Source organism: Cherax quadricarinatus, chromosome 35 (genome assembly GCF_038502225.1).
Source record: "Cherax quadricarinatus isolate ZL_2023a chromosome 35, ASM3850222v1, whole genome shotgun sequence".
NCBI classification, from domain to species: domain Eukaryota; kingdom Metazoa; phylum Arthropoda; class Malacostraca; order Decapoda; family Parastacidae; genus Cherax; species Cherax quadricarinatus.
In genome coordinates, this window is record NC_091326.1 from 8438357 (window position 1) to 8453716 (window position 15360).

The following is a 15360-nucleotide window of genomic DNA, read 5'->3' on the forward strand; positions in this document are numbered from 1 at the left end:
GATAAGTTTTGTTTTGCTTAAATACTGGTGTTTTTTGTTTTACACTGACATACATTTTCTATAGTTGTATTATCCACATGATCGTAATCACATATCAGTGATAAATTATGAAGATTTAACCTCTGCCTGTGTACCATAAACTACAGATAGAAATATCACTATTAAGCATATTCTTTTTCCCGAAAAATCTACGCCCGGCACCGCAGTATTATAATACCTGATAGAGGAAGAATAATGGAGATGCAAGTTGCCCAAGTGAAGATAGTTCTCAGCATGTTGACTTTAAGATTGCGTCTTGCACTCAACACCATCATAATTCCAGAGTCACCTACTGACCTCTGACAGTGTCAGGCAGTCCCTTGAGCACTGTCGAGGAGTGCCAGGGAGACAACGTATACTTCACTTTACAGCGTCAATGAAACTGGGAAAAATCCTGTTGTACTGGTGAGGACATGGGGGAGCCCCACTACCGTCACCCGAGTTGCCATGAGGCTTCACAACCACATGTAAACTATCTGTAACCTTTTTCTTCCATCATGGGGACACTCAAGGACGTGGAAAAAATGCAATGAACCAAGAAACATCTACACAGACAACAGGCAGCACGGAAAACACAGTAGATCAAATAGTAATATTTTACTTAGGAACACATGTACTCTATTGCGTGGTGAATGAATCGTGACAGATAATAATCTCGGAAGGTTCCTAGATGAAATTCTTTCTTATATAATTAATAATATGAAGAGAGTTTAACTTAATTCTGGAGGAAGCAATCTTGTTAACCTCGTAGCTTATTAATTTAAGGTAGCATCATCTTATTAAACATTATATTTCCAACATTATCTGCTTTTTAAACGAAAGCGACAGCCCTGATCCCATTGCTACTAAGTTAATGTACAGTAAGATTTTTTTTAGTCACAGGGCTCGTAAGGATTGAGGAGAGGAAGTGAAGCAGGAAAAGTGATGTGGGTATGTAGAGATAGGTAAGAAAGTATATGGTACACAAAGATAGGCACATAGAGGTGGGAGTACATATATATATATATAATATATATATATATATATATATATATATATATATATATATATATATATATATATATATATATATATATATATATACATACATACATACATACATACATACATACATATATATATATATATATATATATATATATATATATATCTATATATATATATATATATATCTGTGTGTGTGTGTGTGTGTGTGTGTGTGTGTGTGTGTGTGTGTGTGTGTGTGTGTGTGTGTGTGTGTGTGTGTGTGTGTGTGTGTGTGTGTGTGTGTGTTGTGCCAAATAGGTAAAACTTGCTATTTTGGCTTAAATAGCAACGCTCTTCTTGCCGAATATGGCCTGTGAAATGCCAAACCTGATTCAATTTGGCACATACGATTCACAACTGGAGAGAGTTCCGGGGGTCAACGCCCCCGCGGCCCGGTCTGTGACCAGGCCTCCTGGTGGATCCATTTGCTTTAGGATACCTTAGACGACGTTTCGATCCGTGGAGGGAAATGATGTGTGAACACTGTAAAAACGTTTTGTTAGGAAACGTTTCGGTTCCAGGAGCAACATTTTCCAAAATAAATTTCGGAAGTGTTTGCTCCCATGTCCTGCAAGCATCATATACCATTTTGACTCGAGTTATATACTACTTGGTGTAGCGGTTCGATCCTTACTGTGACTTAGTCGTGGTCCAGGACAAACCAAAACATCGTCTAATGTTTCCTCTCCAGTTTGTGGGTTAGCTGTGAGTTGTTACAGCTCATTTAGCCAGGAAAGATTCTTGAGGGAATGAAGAAAATCCTGTCCCGCCACTGAACTTGTAGCTGGCAATTTGAACGGTATAGTTTTGGGAGGTAGAGGAGGGTAGACGAGGTGCATTTAAATGTTCTCTCCTAAGCAGCCAGAGTAGGCTGGCGAACCCAGCAATAATATTAATAGTGCTCAAGCTCGGTATTGTGACTTATTTTTCATGGCACGAAGTATCCAACACGGAGATAATATAAAAACAATTCCAATGGGTGCTGTATAATTCTGGCCTCACACTGAGGCCCTGTATGATGTATGTGATGGAATCCATAAAAATTGTACATTAATTATTTTTCTCTGATTTTTGAGTATCTATCCCTGGCTGCTCCAATGATCATGTTATTAGAGTCATGTGATTCAAGAGACCTTCAGTGATGACATAAAATCAGTAATAATCAAAGAGTAAAGTAACTTTAGCATCATTAGGATAGCAAACAATTCATTTTGCAGTGTAAACGCCCAGTTGTTAATTCTTATGCTTAATTCAACACGGTTGCTATCGTTCTTATCTCAAGAGGTGGCAACAAGAGCAAGATACAGTCCTGTCACCTGACTCATTTTAGGTCCATCAGTGTATATAATTTGTGCTTTATTATTACTAACAGTTAAGTTGCCTTTGCAAGTGGTTAAAGGAAGGGATTGCTAATGATGTGGTTCTTGGGAAAGGCTTTAAGATATGTGACATTAAATGAACGCAACTTCCATGAAGGAGTGAAATGCTCTTGGTGTCCACAGAGACAGTTTGTGAGGGCGACCCCTGACGCACTTGTAGTGCTTTTAAATCACACTTGTAGAAATAATTTTAGATTGGAGAAGCTCTCTGTTGAGTGTATGTGAGACTGCAGGAAGTAAAGAGTGAGTGCAAGGAGTTAACGTTAAATCAAGGCGAGAGCTGAGTAAAAAGAGTGAATGTTGAGTGCAAGGAGTGAATGTTAAGTGGAGAGAGATAATATTGAGTACAGGGAATGAATTTTGAGTGCAAGGAGTAAATGTTGAGTGCAAGAAGTGAATATTGAGTGCATGGAGTGAATGTCGAGTGCATGGAGTGAATGTCAAGTGTATGGAGTGAATGTTGAGCGCAAGGAGTGAATACTGAGTGCAAGGAGTGAATATTGAGCGCATGGAGTGAATGTTGAGTGAATGGGGGGAGTGAATGTTGAGTGCAGGAAGCAACTCAGTTACAACTCAATCAACACATGATAAATCTTACATCCGGTACTCTAGTTTAGTGAACGCCTCTCCCCGTTTATGGGAGGAGATGCCCTGATGCCGTTGGAGGGCCCTTGATCCAGGGAGTAAGAGCTACCCCTTCCCTTGCAACAAACATGAAAATGATGATAATTCTTTCAACGCTATATAAGTACGGTGGAGATCATGGGTTTATAAATATATAATATACATATATATATATATATATATATATATATATATATATATATATATATATATACAATATATATTATATATATATATATATATATGTCGTGCCGAATATGTAAAACTGGTCAATTAGCAAGAACTCATTTATAATTAAGTTCTTTCTAAAATTTTCTCTTATACGTTTAAAGATATTTTTTTTTCATTAATGTTAATGCAAAAATTTTTAATTTTGCTCCAAAAGAATCTTAGAAAACTGACCTAACCTTATTATAACAAGAGCAATTTATTTTCGCCTAACCCAACTAAATATATTTTAGGTAAGTTTACAATAATTTAGTACTAAACAAACACAATCAAATATATTTTTCTCGTTAGGTTCAGAATGATTTTAGCGAAATTATTGCATACACAAATTTTCACTTGTCCTATATGGCAAGATGAGCGATGCTATTTAAGCCAAGATCGCAAGTTCTGCCTATTCGGCACGACATATATATATATATATATATATATATATATTATATATATATATATATATATATATATATATATATATATATATATATATATATATATATATATATATATATATATATATATATATATATATATATATATATATAAAATATGACTGGATAATGTTTCTCATCTTCCTCATTTAAGGTAAATGTTTCTCATTTACCTCATATAAGGAACATCTTTCCAAGCTACCTCATACAGGGTACGTAGCCTCATGTTTAAGGCTACAGTAATATTAATTGATTTTTAATAAAATATTAGCCTGCGTGCTTTAAGAAAACTATAGTATTTTTATGTCAGAGAAATTAAGTTCTTTTCACCTGAGACAAAGTATTAGATAGTTGATGCTGAATACTGAAAGGAATATGCAGCATTAGTGATTCTTGCCTAGTCTAGAGGCTAAAACATAGTGAACAACCAAGGATCACTAGGCATTTACAGTGTGAAAACGGCATGAAAGGCAAACATGTCAGTAGTCCTCAGAGGAAGTGATGGTGACTGTGGATCCAGGAGCGTTCGTCATGCATGCCTTCTTCAGGCACTGGATGAACCCGGTGGTCTTCAAGGAGGTTGGTTCCGGGCAGGTGGTGGCTGCTGCAGCGACGGCGGCACCCAGATCTGGAGGAGAGAGCAGTGACACCTGCGTCACCACAGCGCCGCGGTCAAGGAGGCTTCCGTCTGCACCAAGCTGTTATGAGAATGTTATATTCGGATGAGCAACCACGGAAGCTTAAACCAGGACAGCTCAAGAAAGCCAAGCAGTATGGCTTATTTTCGTTTGGGTTCTTTTTTTAGGGCCTCTCACAGGTTGCTGCCCACAACAGTCAACTAGCTCTTAGATGTCTATCTACTGATAGGTAACCGGCTCGCCCGGGAATCGAATCTGGTTCCTTTCGGATAAAACATACTCAGCGTTATTAACTCAAGAAAACAAATAATTTGTGGTCTATTTCCTTTAGGTCCTTGCCCAGGATGCAACCCACAACACTCAACCAACACCCAGTTACCTGTTTATTTCTATGTAACACGTGTAGTAGGTGTAAGGAGACATGCTCTTATTATTCACAGCGCTGTATGACCATTTTGGGTTTAGCGCTTAGTTATGATTATAATCAGATTTCTCAGCCTGCCCGAGAAACGAACCCGGTTCCTATCGGTCGTGAGCCAAACGCTCTTGTTACATAAACTAAATGTGCAAAAGAAGCGAATTTTATGAATGACAGAAATATTACGGCTAAAAGTATGATGATATAGCAATGCTAAATAGAGAGTTTGTCCTATGCTAATTAGCTTTCTGCATAACATGTGTGGGGTAGTTGCCCTTGCTTCAACAGTGATGCCTTTATGCTGAAGGCATCACTCTGGATATTAAAGTAATATCCCTGCTCGTGAGAAATAGATTAATTTTATAGAATATACTTAAAACAGTTATCTTAAAGATTAATATTACATAGAAGTTCTAACCCTTCATGAACCAGAGATATTTATTGTATCGTGTTAGCTCACCATGTGTGTAGCGTTGAGAACACAGCGTCTAATAGCCAGATTGGCTACAGAATCAGAGGTTGGCTGCCTCATCAGGTTGCTTGCGGACACTCCAGTCACCACGGCTTTACCTGCGGGCCAGTAGATACCTTTAACTATATGCTTATTTTTGCTTAAATATAACTAACTTAAGTAATCTAATTTAGTCTAACCAAATATAAACTAATAACACTTGACGTTCTCGAGTCCTCAAAGAAAATTAGCGCAGGAAGATGAGAATAAAAGTTGGTAACAATGGTTTCTTCTTGGTAGTTTCGAGGGCCTGTGACGAGTTTCACTGTATCACTGTATCCTAGGAAAACATGTGTGTCTTGCGGCGAGCAGACGCAGTAGCCAACCTTCACCACTGTAGCTAAATGACCCACTGGAATTTAGCACTGTATACAAATATAATAACCCTACATCTACTTAAGCACAAGAAAACTCAATAAATTATTATCCTCTAACCAATCTACCTATCACACAGGTTACCTGTTTACTGTTAAGTAAACACGCTCTATGACCCTTGTAGGTTTAGCGCTTCTTTTTTATTATAATAGATGTAATGTTAAGTAAACAGGACAAGCAGGTATAAGATTTACCAATACGTTTCCCCTCAAGCCCGTGAATCAAACAAAGTTTATACTACAGATAAAAATACTTGACATTAGAGTACCTAAATGTAATCAGTCAGTTGAAAAAAAACACTAACGTGGTAAGAAATTAACACTTATGAAAAAAAATATTTTAATATAATTACGATGCATCAGACAGATTCCAAGTAGATTCTTAAGCCTTTTAAAAATGTATATTGCGGTATTACTCACCGATACTCTCATAGTAATCTGAATTAAGCGGGACACCGGTGGTGTTGGCACAGGCAGTGATGAGGTCAGGAGTGCCAAGCAACGGTGCCAGTAGATCGTCCAGGGGAGAACACTGACCCTGCTTCACCACGCACTCAGCTAGTGTGTCTGTTTTGCCACACATTGATGCTGCAAAAATATATTTTCTTGATTTCCAGAAATTGGAGCTACCACTTTTCTTCCTTAAATCAAGCCTGGTGCTTTATGACCTACGGACTTAGCGCTTCCCTCTAATTACAATAATAATTCAAAGAAGGGGAGGGTAGCTTCTGTGTGGAAGACTACGGACATGTTAAATTAAAGTAAAGCGTTAGAATTTCAATGCCTCTCGTTACTGAGAGACATTCAAATTCAGATCTTTATTTAACAAAAAAAAATCTTTCAAGGATTTGCCAAAAAAAAGTAAGTTCCAAAAGCAGAACGTTTCGAACAATTCCAAGACCATACCTTCTGACTAGGACCTAAACCTGCTTAATAATGCACAGTAAAAGTTTAGATTGTTTAAATACGTACTTAGTTCAATATAACATGTTAATATATATATATTAATTAATTAATATATATTTGAGACAAAGAACTTTGTCCTTGGAGGCAAAGAGGGGAATGTATGAGAGTATAGTTTTACCAACGCTCTTATATGGGTGTGAAGCATGGGTGATGAATGTTGCAGCGAGGAGAAGGCTGGAGGCAGTGGAGATGTCATGTCTGAGGGCAATGTGTGGTGTGAATATAATGCAGAGAATTCGTAGTTTGGAAGTTAGGAGGAGGTGCGGGATTACCAAAACTGTTGTCCAGAGGGCTGAGGAAGGGTTGTTGAGGTGGTTCGGACATGTAGAGAGAATGGAGCGAAACAGAATGATTCAAGAGTGTATCAGTCTGTAGTGGAAGGAAGGCGGGGTAGGGGTCGGCCTAGGAAAGGTTGGAGGGAGGGGGTAAAGGAGGTTTTGTGTGCGAGGGGCTTGGACTTCCAGCAGGCATGCGTGAGCGTGTTTGATAGGAGTGAATGGAGACAAATGGTTTTTAATACTTGACGTGCTGTTGGAGTGTGAGCAAAGTAACATTTATGAAGGGGTTCAGGGAAACCGGCAGGCCGGACTTGAGTCCTGGAGATGGGAAGTACAGTGCCTGCACTCTGAAGGAGGGGTGTTAATGTTGCAGTTTAAAAACTGTAGTGTAAAGCACCCTTCTGGCAAGACAGTGATGGAGTGAATGATGGTGAAAGTTTTTCTTTTTCGGGCCACCCTGCCTTGGTGGGAATCGGCCAGTGTGATAAAATATATATATATATATATATATATATATATATATATATATATATATATATATATATATATATATATATATATATATATATATATATATATATATATATATATTTGTCGTTATTGAGAGATATCCATTTTTCAATATTTGTTTAAGGTTTCTCCAGCGTCACACTTACTTTCCACCCTGGTGAGTGCAGCAGCAACAGGGACAACAAAGCTGGCGACAAGACCAGCATAACAGTGGCCCCTGTGGTTCAGCGCTCCACTCAGCATACTGTAGTCGCAAACTTTGCTGCTTGACGATGGTAGTGCTCTTTGGACCGGAGGTATTACTTCCTGCTATTAAGTTAGTTATACATACAATAGTTAAGATATAGTGGCTGGAACAATTCAAATTGCAAGTAAAAACTGCCAACATACATTTTACTCTGTCACCAGAGCGGCTACTTCACTGTACACCTGTGGCTCATCCTGTGAGAGGTAGTACACTTGAAAAAACTGAATTACAAGTATCACAACTAGTCTTTGTTACACTCATTGGGCATAGTTACTTATATCTTTAAGATACAGTAATTTCGTATATTACACTCTAATCATATAACTGATTATCTACGGTCTGCGATATCCATGGAGTTTCACAAGAGCTAAGTTTATTATCAATTTTTTACGACCATGCTAAAGTGGGTAATTTAATATCTGACTCTGGCTTTACTTGAGGTTCGCCTGAGCACCTTGCCATATGATTATATACGAACGCTTCGTCTGATCAGACTCAAACTATCAGCACTAGTGAATGTAAATTAGAGGAAGGATCAGATTATTACTTGTTTATGTAGGTTTCAATCTGCCAATTTTACACGTGCAGATAGGCAGGTAATTTTCGTGTGATAAGAACACTTCTTCCGATTGGCTTCAAACTTCCTGTACAGGTAAATCTTACTTAATACAACATTCTACTTGCCAATGAAATGTGAAGGTGGCAATATTACCATAAAAATGTGAGTTATTTTTTTCCTGAGAATAATTTGCCTAATATCTAGAAACTGTTCATGCAGATGTATTTTCCTCAGAGGAAGATTCGCAATATTAGTGGGCAGTGCAAGGTATAATTTGTCAGTTTTATTAAAGAAATTTTAATATCGGTTTACTTGTGATAACTGCAATATATACATGTATCTACTAATTGGCTTCAAACCTACAATGCTGATGCATATTTCTCAGAAGCTTCGGATTGTAGCATTTCTCGGCCCTCTTAAAGGGGTTGATCTACAGCTCCTGAGCCTTTTAAAGACGTTAAACTACAAGTGCTAGACTTCTTGAGTGTGTAATCCTCTTCAGATTATTATTTTTATTGTTAATATTAGTATTATTTATTACATTCATGGAGGAGCGATAAACCCAGAGGAGTTATACAGCACCTTAAGAAATGGGAGGCAATAGGTTTAATTCAAAGAAAAATAAGATTTGTTCAATTCCTTGAATCAATAGCTCCTGGGTCTCTCTTGGGGAGTTTAGTTGTCGCTCCTCCGTCACTAGACGGTTTAGAGAGATTCAACTACTGTGCTTCTTGCCTGGATTGAGGCAGACGAGGCTGGGGATATGGGGACACCTTTCTCATGTCATCGAGATACAGGGAGCTGGGTTTATCGGATACGGGAGTACCTTTCTTGAATAATTTAAGATAGAGGGGGCTGGGATTACAAGATACTGGAATACCTTTCTTTGTACTGGAATGCCTTTAGTACAGATATATTAAACAAATGTAAAACTAATCAAGAACGAACCTTGCTGTCTGCTTCCTTGGAAGAATCTGCACCCCGTAGCGGCCAGCAACGTATATGAATCAAAATATCACAGCAACTCCAATGTGCATATCTAGAAATCCATCTCGACCAATCACATTTGACTTCAAAGATCTTTTAGCCAATGGTAAATCTGAGAGGTCAAAGCCTCCAGGCAGAGGATAAGTCAGGCAGTCTGAGCAGCACAGAGGAGACACCGGCATGAACGCTATGTTAATGCGACAAGTGTTCATTGTGGTAGAGTGTGACACCAGGCTATAATACCATTGAGTCGAGGCTAGACCATGCTCGCTCGCCTCAACAAGCATTCTCTTTCATCATTAACAACTCAGAATTATTATTATATTCGTAAGGAATAAAAAAGAAACGTGCGTATGAAGCAAGCAGTCTGGAATGCAGCAGCCTCCCCTGGACTAGGAAAATGAACATTATAGGAACAAAAACTTGACTTTTTCACGGCAGCATCTTTGGTAATATTTTTTTTTATATGTTTGGGGGGGATCAATTCATTTAATTTGCTATGTCAGAAAGGGCTTTGTCATATGTTAGTTACCCCAATGGAAATAAGTCACTCTGTCTGACTTTTTTGGGTTATCCTAGGTTCTCTACACATATGCTGCTATGTATGATAATTCTATGTAACTGTATTGTGTATACCTGAATAAATTTACTTACTTACTTACTTACTTATTCTACTATAATTGTTGTGCTATTTTATGCTCTTATAATGCTTATGTGGAAGTTAAGGCATTTGACAAAAAAAATGGGAAATTTCTTGATCCTTCCTTCAGAAGAGTTCCTCTTCGAACGCCAGTGCTCAAATGTATCTTTTGTTGGACAGTCTTCTTCTTCATAATATTATTATTGTATGACCCTTGTGGGCTTAGCGCTTAGTTATGATTGTAACAATAATATTATTTATGGGCAAGCGTTAATCCCGTAGGGGTCATACAGCGTCATAATAATGGGAACGAGTGCATGGGGGATTGATAAGGTATGATGCGAGAATGAGAAAACTAGTTCCAGTAATTAAGAGTGATGGGCTGAACATATATCTCAAGGCTGAGGGACTGGTCACTTCAAACCCTTCCTCATCTTCCACCGTTCTTCCCTGTACCGGACTGAAGAAGCCACTGGCTGGCGAACGTTTCCACAATAAAAATACCTAAATGTTACACGTGTCTTCTTGGATCAAGAATCCTTCGTTATTTAGAAGTACCGCCTTCTTGCCTCGTTCACTGTGTACCCCGTGCTTATCCTGTGAGTAGTGTTGTTGTCCTCCTCTTCCCTTATTTCAAAGCTCAGCAATATCAAGACGGGCTGTGATTCGTACGTCAGTTTGTATGCGGCCAGCAGTAACAGCCCTAATCCACCGCGATGTAGTAAACACAGATTTTGCAAAACCCTTTGACAAGTGCGATCATAGTGCAAAAAATGCGTACTAAAGGGATAACTGGTAAAGTAGGCAGATGGATCTTCAACTTTCTAACAAATTTAACACAAAGAGTAGTGGTAAAGAGTTAAATCGGAAGCTGCTATAGTGAAGAGCTCTGTTCCACAAGGCACAGTACTCGCACCTATCCTGTTCCTCATCTTCATCAGACATAGACAGAGATGTAAACCACAGCACTGTATCTGTGGAAAATTGCGTTTACTTGGATGTATAATTATATACATAACAGTAAATGAACAATGATAACTATTATTAATCAGTTAGGCAAGTAGGAATTTGGAACACTTAGTAAGGTCGCAAAAAATGTCTCTCTTCGATACCTACCACTGTCATAACCACAAGTTGCTCTGGACCTATTAATTAAATGAAATATACATACACCAGGAATACTGGTAAATATATAAATTTGTGGACTGTATATTGAAAATAATAAATGGTTATATATATACACAATTACATAACAGAAGGAAAATATATCTTAATATCACTCACCAATTTGACTGGAGATTAATGTGTATCATACTCAGAAAACCTCACTAACTAAATCTATGAAAATAATGCTGGCCAGAATTATACACAAATCTAGAGAGCTTATCTGAGGTTCCTGGAGCTGTCTTGTCCAGTCGTCTGATACTAAAGTTATGCAGGAATGCATATCCACCAATTTCGCCTCCTATTTGAGAGGTGTCAGCACAATTTTAACCTCTAGAGCACGAAAAATTCTTCCCCATTCACCAACGTTTCTAATACAAAATCAAAACCAAGATGGTGTCTCTTCTTTTTTTTCGATAACATACTTTTTTTAAAAATACAATATAGGGCATCTATTTACCTATAAATTACCGTATTTCCGGAAAATATATACATTATTTTCCACACTGCGGCCGGCAGGAGTTCGTTGCTAAACGACTCAAATTGCTCATTTGACAATGGTGGAGGACCTGGGTACATATAGGATCTGGCATCCACATGGCGAGATATTACACAAGATTTAATCACCCTTTTTACACTTTGCCGTCCTTGTGGAATCCAAAAAGTTTCCCTAATACAATTTAAGGTATCTTGTACCCCACCATGCATTACATTTTTATGGGCATTTAGAACAATTAAATTTGTTAGAAGATGAGTTTTGGGCAGTAAGATAGGGTGTTTAGCATAATCACCCAATTCAGCATTTTGTAACCTACCTCTGCACCTAATTACACTGTTCTCTAAATACAGCCCCAATTTCTCTATTATGGAACCTTTCACAATTTTTCTTTCCATCATCAATTTAATCTCATTTCCATAGATTTCTTCTTGTACCCTCTTTATCCAATATTCAAGAGGATGTGAAAACTTATATGAAATATTCATCTTGTTTAGAAATTTAAACACCAACTTAGTTACATTGATTAGTTTGGGTAAAGAAGAATACCTATTTATATCAAAGGTTAAGGGAGGACAAACTATTGGAGCGGTGGTCACAGTAATTTCAACAGGAGCAATATACGCCTTTTGTACAGGCCAATTAGCTTTATTTACCAACCAACTCAGTCCTTTAAACCATGATACAGCATTTACAAATTTAGTATAAGGTAAACCTCTAGACAAGAAATCGGCTGGATTCTCCTCCCCAGGTATATGATTAAAGGTTAACATATGCTGACCCAAACTATTATATTTCTCTTGCATCTGATTAATTTCAGCGACTCTGTTTTGTATGTACACAATTTTACTGTTTCCATTACGAATCCACTGTAAGGATACCTCATTATCAGACCAAATTACAGTGTCGCTAATATTTATCTCCTGCAACTTATTTCTTATATAATTAGCTAATTTGACACCTACATAAATGGCTGTTAATTCCAACTGAGGTAAGGTACGTGATTTAATTGGAGACACTTTAGCCTTAGACATAACAAGAGAAATGACACTATTACATTGAAGGTAAGCAACTGCTCCATATGCCAATTTTGAAGCATCACAAAAACTGTGGAGTACATTTTTCCCATTTGGATTGGCCACCTGGTGTGGGAACTCCAACATTGGAATTTTCTCATAATCACCAATTAATTCATCCCACCTGTTAATGAATTCCTCAGGTAGAATTTCATCCCAAGCACATTTAAGTTTCCATGCTTCCTGTATTAATAATTTCCCTCTTATAGTAATAACATTTCAAAGTTTATTCTCTATAAGGATTACAATGCTGAGTTTACAGAATTTGGTTATTGTGTGGTTTACATGTAGTAAAATAATGATTACAGGGTGTACCACTAGAACACCTAGCATGGCTAGGCATTTTGGGCAGACTTAGTTTAATTCTTAATTTTAAAATATTACAAATTATGAGGTAAGTTGGTATTATGCCTAAGTGACTAAATACTAGTTTATGAGTTTAGCAATATGAATGCTTTTGTTTTGGCACAGTACATAGGGGTGACACTAAACCTAGTTGATCAAAACATTTGGAAACTTCAGCAAGCAAAACTCTCTTAGTTAATTTATTGGGCATACTGTAATTATTAGGTTTTAACATTAACAAATCTCTCTCAGTATCCCAAGTTAAACCCAATACATTACTACATTTTTGCACTTCATCTCCAGGGTAATCTTTACTTATTTTGTCCTTCAATTTGGACGAATTACTATTCCATTATCTCAGAGGCATATTTGCACTTTGCATTATTTTATTAGCCTCTCCATAAGTCATTAACAGTTCCTCTTCAGTTGACGTCACACCCAGGAAATTGTCCACATAAAATTGTTTGCTCATTACTTTACTCAATGGACTTCCCGTACATTTAAGGTGTGCATTTATCATCGCTTGAAGTAGGAACGGACTGGATGTAGCACCAAATAACACGCTCCTAAAGCGAAAGGTTTTCAGAGGGCTAAGTGGGTCAATAGGATTCTCAGGCCATAAGAAGCAGGTACAATCCCGGTCAGCCTCTTGTAAACCCACTCTTAGGAAAGCTTTACTTATGTCAGCCGTAAAGGCATAATTCTTTACTCTGAAATTTAATAAGATATCTCCTAATTTTTCCGTCAACGACGGACCTGTCATCAAACAGTCATTTAACTAGGTACATTTTTGTTACTCCTGGCACTACAATTAAACAAAGTCCTCAAAGGAGTGGTCTTAGAATCCTTCTTCACTCCGTGATGTGGCAAATAGTGACCATAAATTTTGGTTTGCTCAGGAGGTACCTCTTCTATAAATTTATTAACTGCTCAGCAATTATATCATTATAGGCAGTTAACAATTCTGGTGTCTTACTCAGTTCGCGGAGCTGAGCCTTTAACTGTCCATATGCCATTCTGTAATTAGTGGGCAATTCTGGATGGTTCAGTCTCCACGGAAGTCGTACCCAGTATTGTCCAGATTCAAATTTTACATCTCTCAAATATTGCTCCTGAGTAAAAGAATTGTCTGGACTTTCTTCATTTACATTTATTCCAATGCTGTCTAATTCCCACAATTTATGCACTGGCTCAACACCATCCTCTATGGAAGAATTTTACTGGGGCACGATTTCATGAGTATGACACACAGTTATGGTATTTGTAGTTTCCTCTAGTCATGAATTATTATTACGAGGAATCCTACCATGCATTACATGGCCTCCTGCAGTCTTCAAAAGGGTGACACCACATTTCTTTACCATACCCTTTACAAAGGAGGCATAATAGTCACTACCTATCAAAATATTTATTGGGCCTACAGAATCATCACTTACACCAGAAGGTGCTAAATTTACATTATGTGAGAGTCTTTCTGTAGCTTTACTAAGTCCTATTGTAGATATTTTCTCTGGAAGTCTATCTACAATTACTGCATTAACACGTTTTTTCTCACTGCCCAACCTGACAGTTACATAAACAGTGTCATACAATTGAGACCTTTTATCCGAGAGAAAACCAGATAATTTTAAAGTTGTGGGATCTCCCATCTGTACTTTCATACCATCAAGACATTTACGTTTTATGAAAGTACGCTGGGATCCCTGGTCCAATAATGCAGTTACATTTTTTGATTTATGCCTTTTATCATCAATTTTTACCTGTAACACAGGTAAGGCTACTTCAGCAAACCCATCATTATTAAGATTAGCAGCAATTTTTACATTAGCTACTGTTGTGTCAGGATTTACAACATTATCATTATTATCAACATTAACATATAGACCCTTACACATGACTATATGGTGTCTTCCTTTGTGACATTGATAACAGAAGTTTAATTTGGCATGACAATCCCTTACATTGTGATTACCTAAACACCTGATACATCTGTCAAGTTCCTCCAATCTTTCAACTTTATCATTCCATGAATTGTATGCATTGCAATTCTTAGATAAATGAGTACCCTTGCAGAAAAGACAATCTCTCTTTTCTCGGACTGGTTTCTTATTAACTGGGCTACTCTTAGGAGGGTACTTATTCTTCTTACCTTGTGGAGAATCATTATTTCTGATTCCTGCTACTTGATATGCACCTATGCAACTCTTTTTAGGAAATGAAATTTGATTATTAACGTTGGGATAATTTTTCCCTTTGTGAAACTTGACAGATACCTCAGAGTTATTGTGTGTTGCATCTTTAAAATGAGTTAGTTGGCTGGTCTGCAACTGCACAATTAATTCTTGTAGACCTAGTCTTATTTCCTCCAGTCCAAAATAACCCTTGTGATATTTGTTTGAGAGTCATTCAATTGTTTTACAGCTTAATTTA

General features: G+C 37.4%; 2 protein-coding genes across 2 annotated transcripts in view; both read right to left on the minus strand.

The window, feature by feature from the left end:
* The window catches only part of LOC128695043 (modular serine protease), a 59388-nt gene extending 58928 nt beyond the window's left edge, over positions 1 to 460 (minus strand). Inside the window, exon 1 of the mRNA XM_070091360.1 lies at positions 218 to 460. Coding sequence (XP_069947461.1) covers positions 218 to 314 — 97 coding nt within the window. The 5' untranslated portion in view covers positions 315 to 460. The remainder of the gene's footprint in view (positions 1 to 217) is intronic.
* Positions 461 to 3822: 3362 nt separating this feature from the next.
* On the minus strand, positions 3823 to 9194 carry LOC128694988 (uncharacterized). The gene is made up of 5 exons (XM_053785365.2): positions 9171 to 9194; positions 7563 to 7722; positions 6083 to 6250; positions 5238 to 5347; positions 3823 to 4419 (listed from the first exon to the last, which is right to left on the minus strand). Exons 2-5 carry the CDS (start codon positions 7657 to 7659, stop codon positions 4201 to 4203), a joined length of 594 nt encoding a protein of 197 aa, XP_053641340.1. The 5' UTR covers positions 7660 to 7722; positions 9171 to 9194; the 3' UTR covers positions 3823 to 4200.
* Between the last annotated feature and the right edge of the window lie 6166 nt (positions 9195 to 15360).

What these genes read in the sequence shown, in the direction of transcription:
- LOC128694988 (XM_053785365.2), bottom strand. Translation starts at nt 7,659, where the DNA reads ATGCTGAGTGGAGCGCTGAACCACAGGGGCCACTGTTATGCTGGTCTT. An exon ending in TGCACTCACCAGGGTGGAAA is followed by an intron (nt 6,251 to 7,562) that starts GTAAGTGTGACG and finishes ATATTTTTGCAG; the next exon opens with CATCAATGTGTGGCAAAACA. An exon ending in AGATTACTATGAGAGTATCG is followed by an intron (nt 5,348 to 6,082) that starts GTGAGTAATACC and finishes ACTGGCCCGCAG; the next exon opens with GTAAAGCCGTGGTGACTGGA.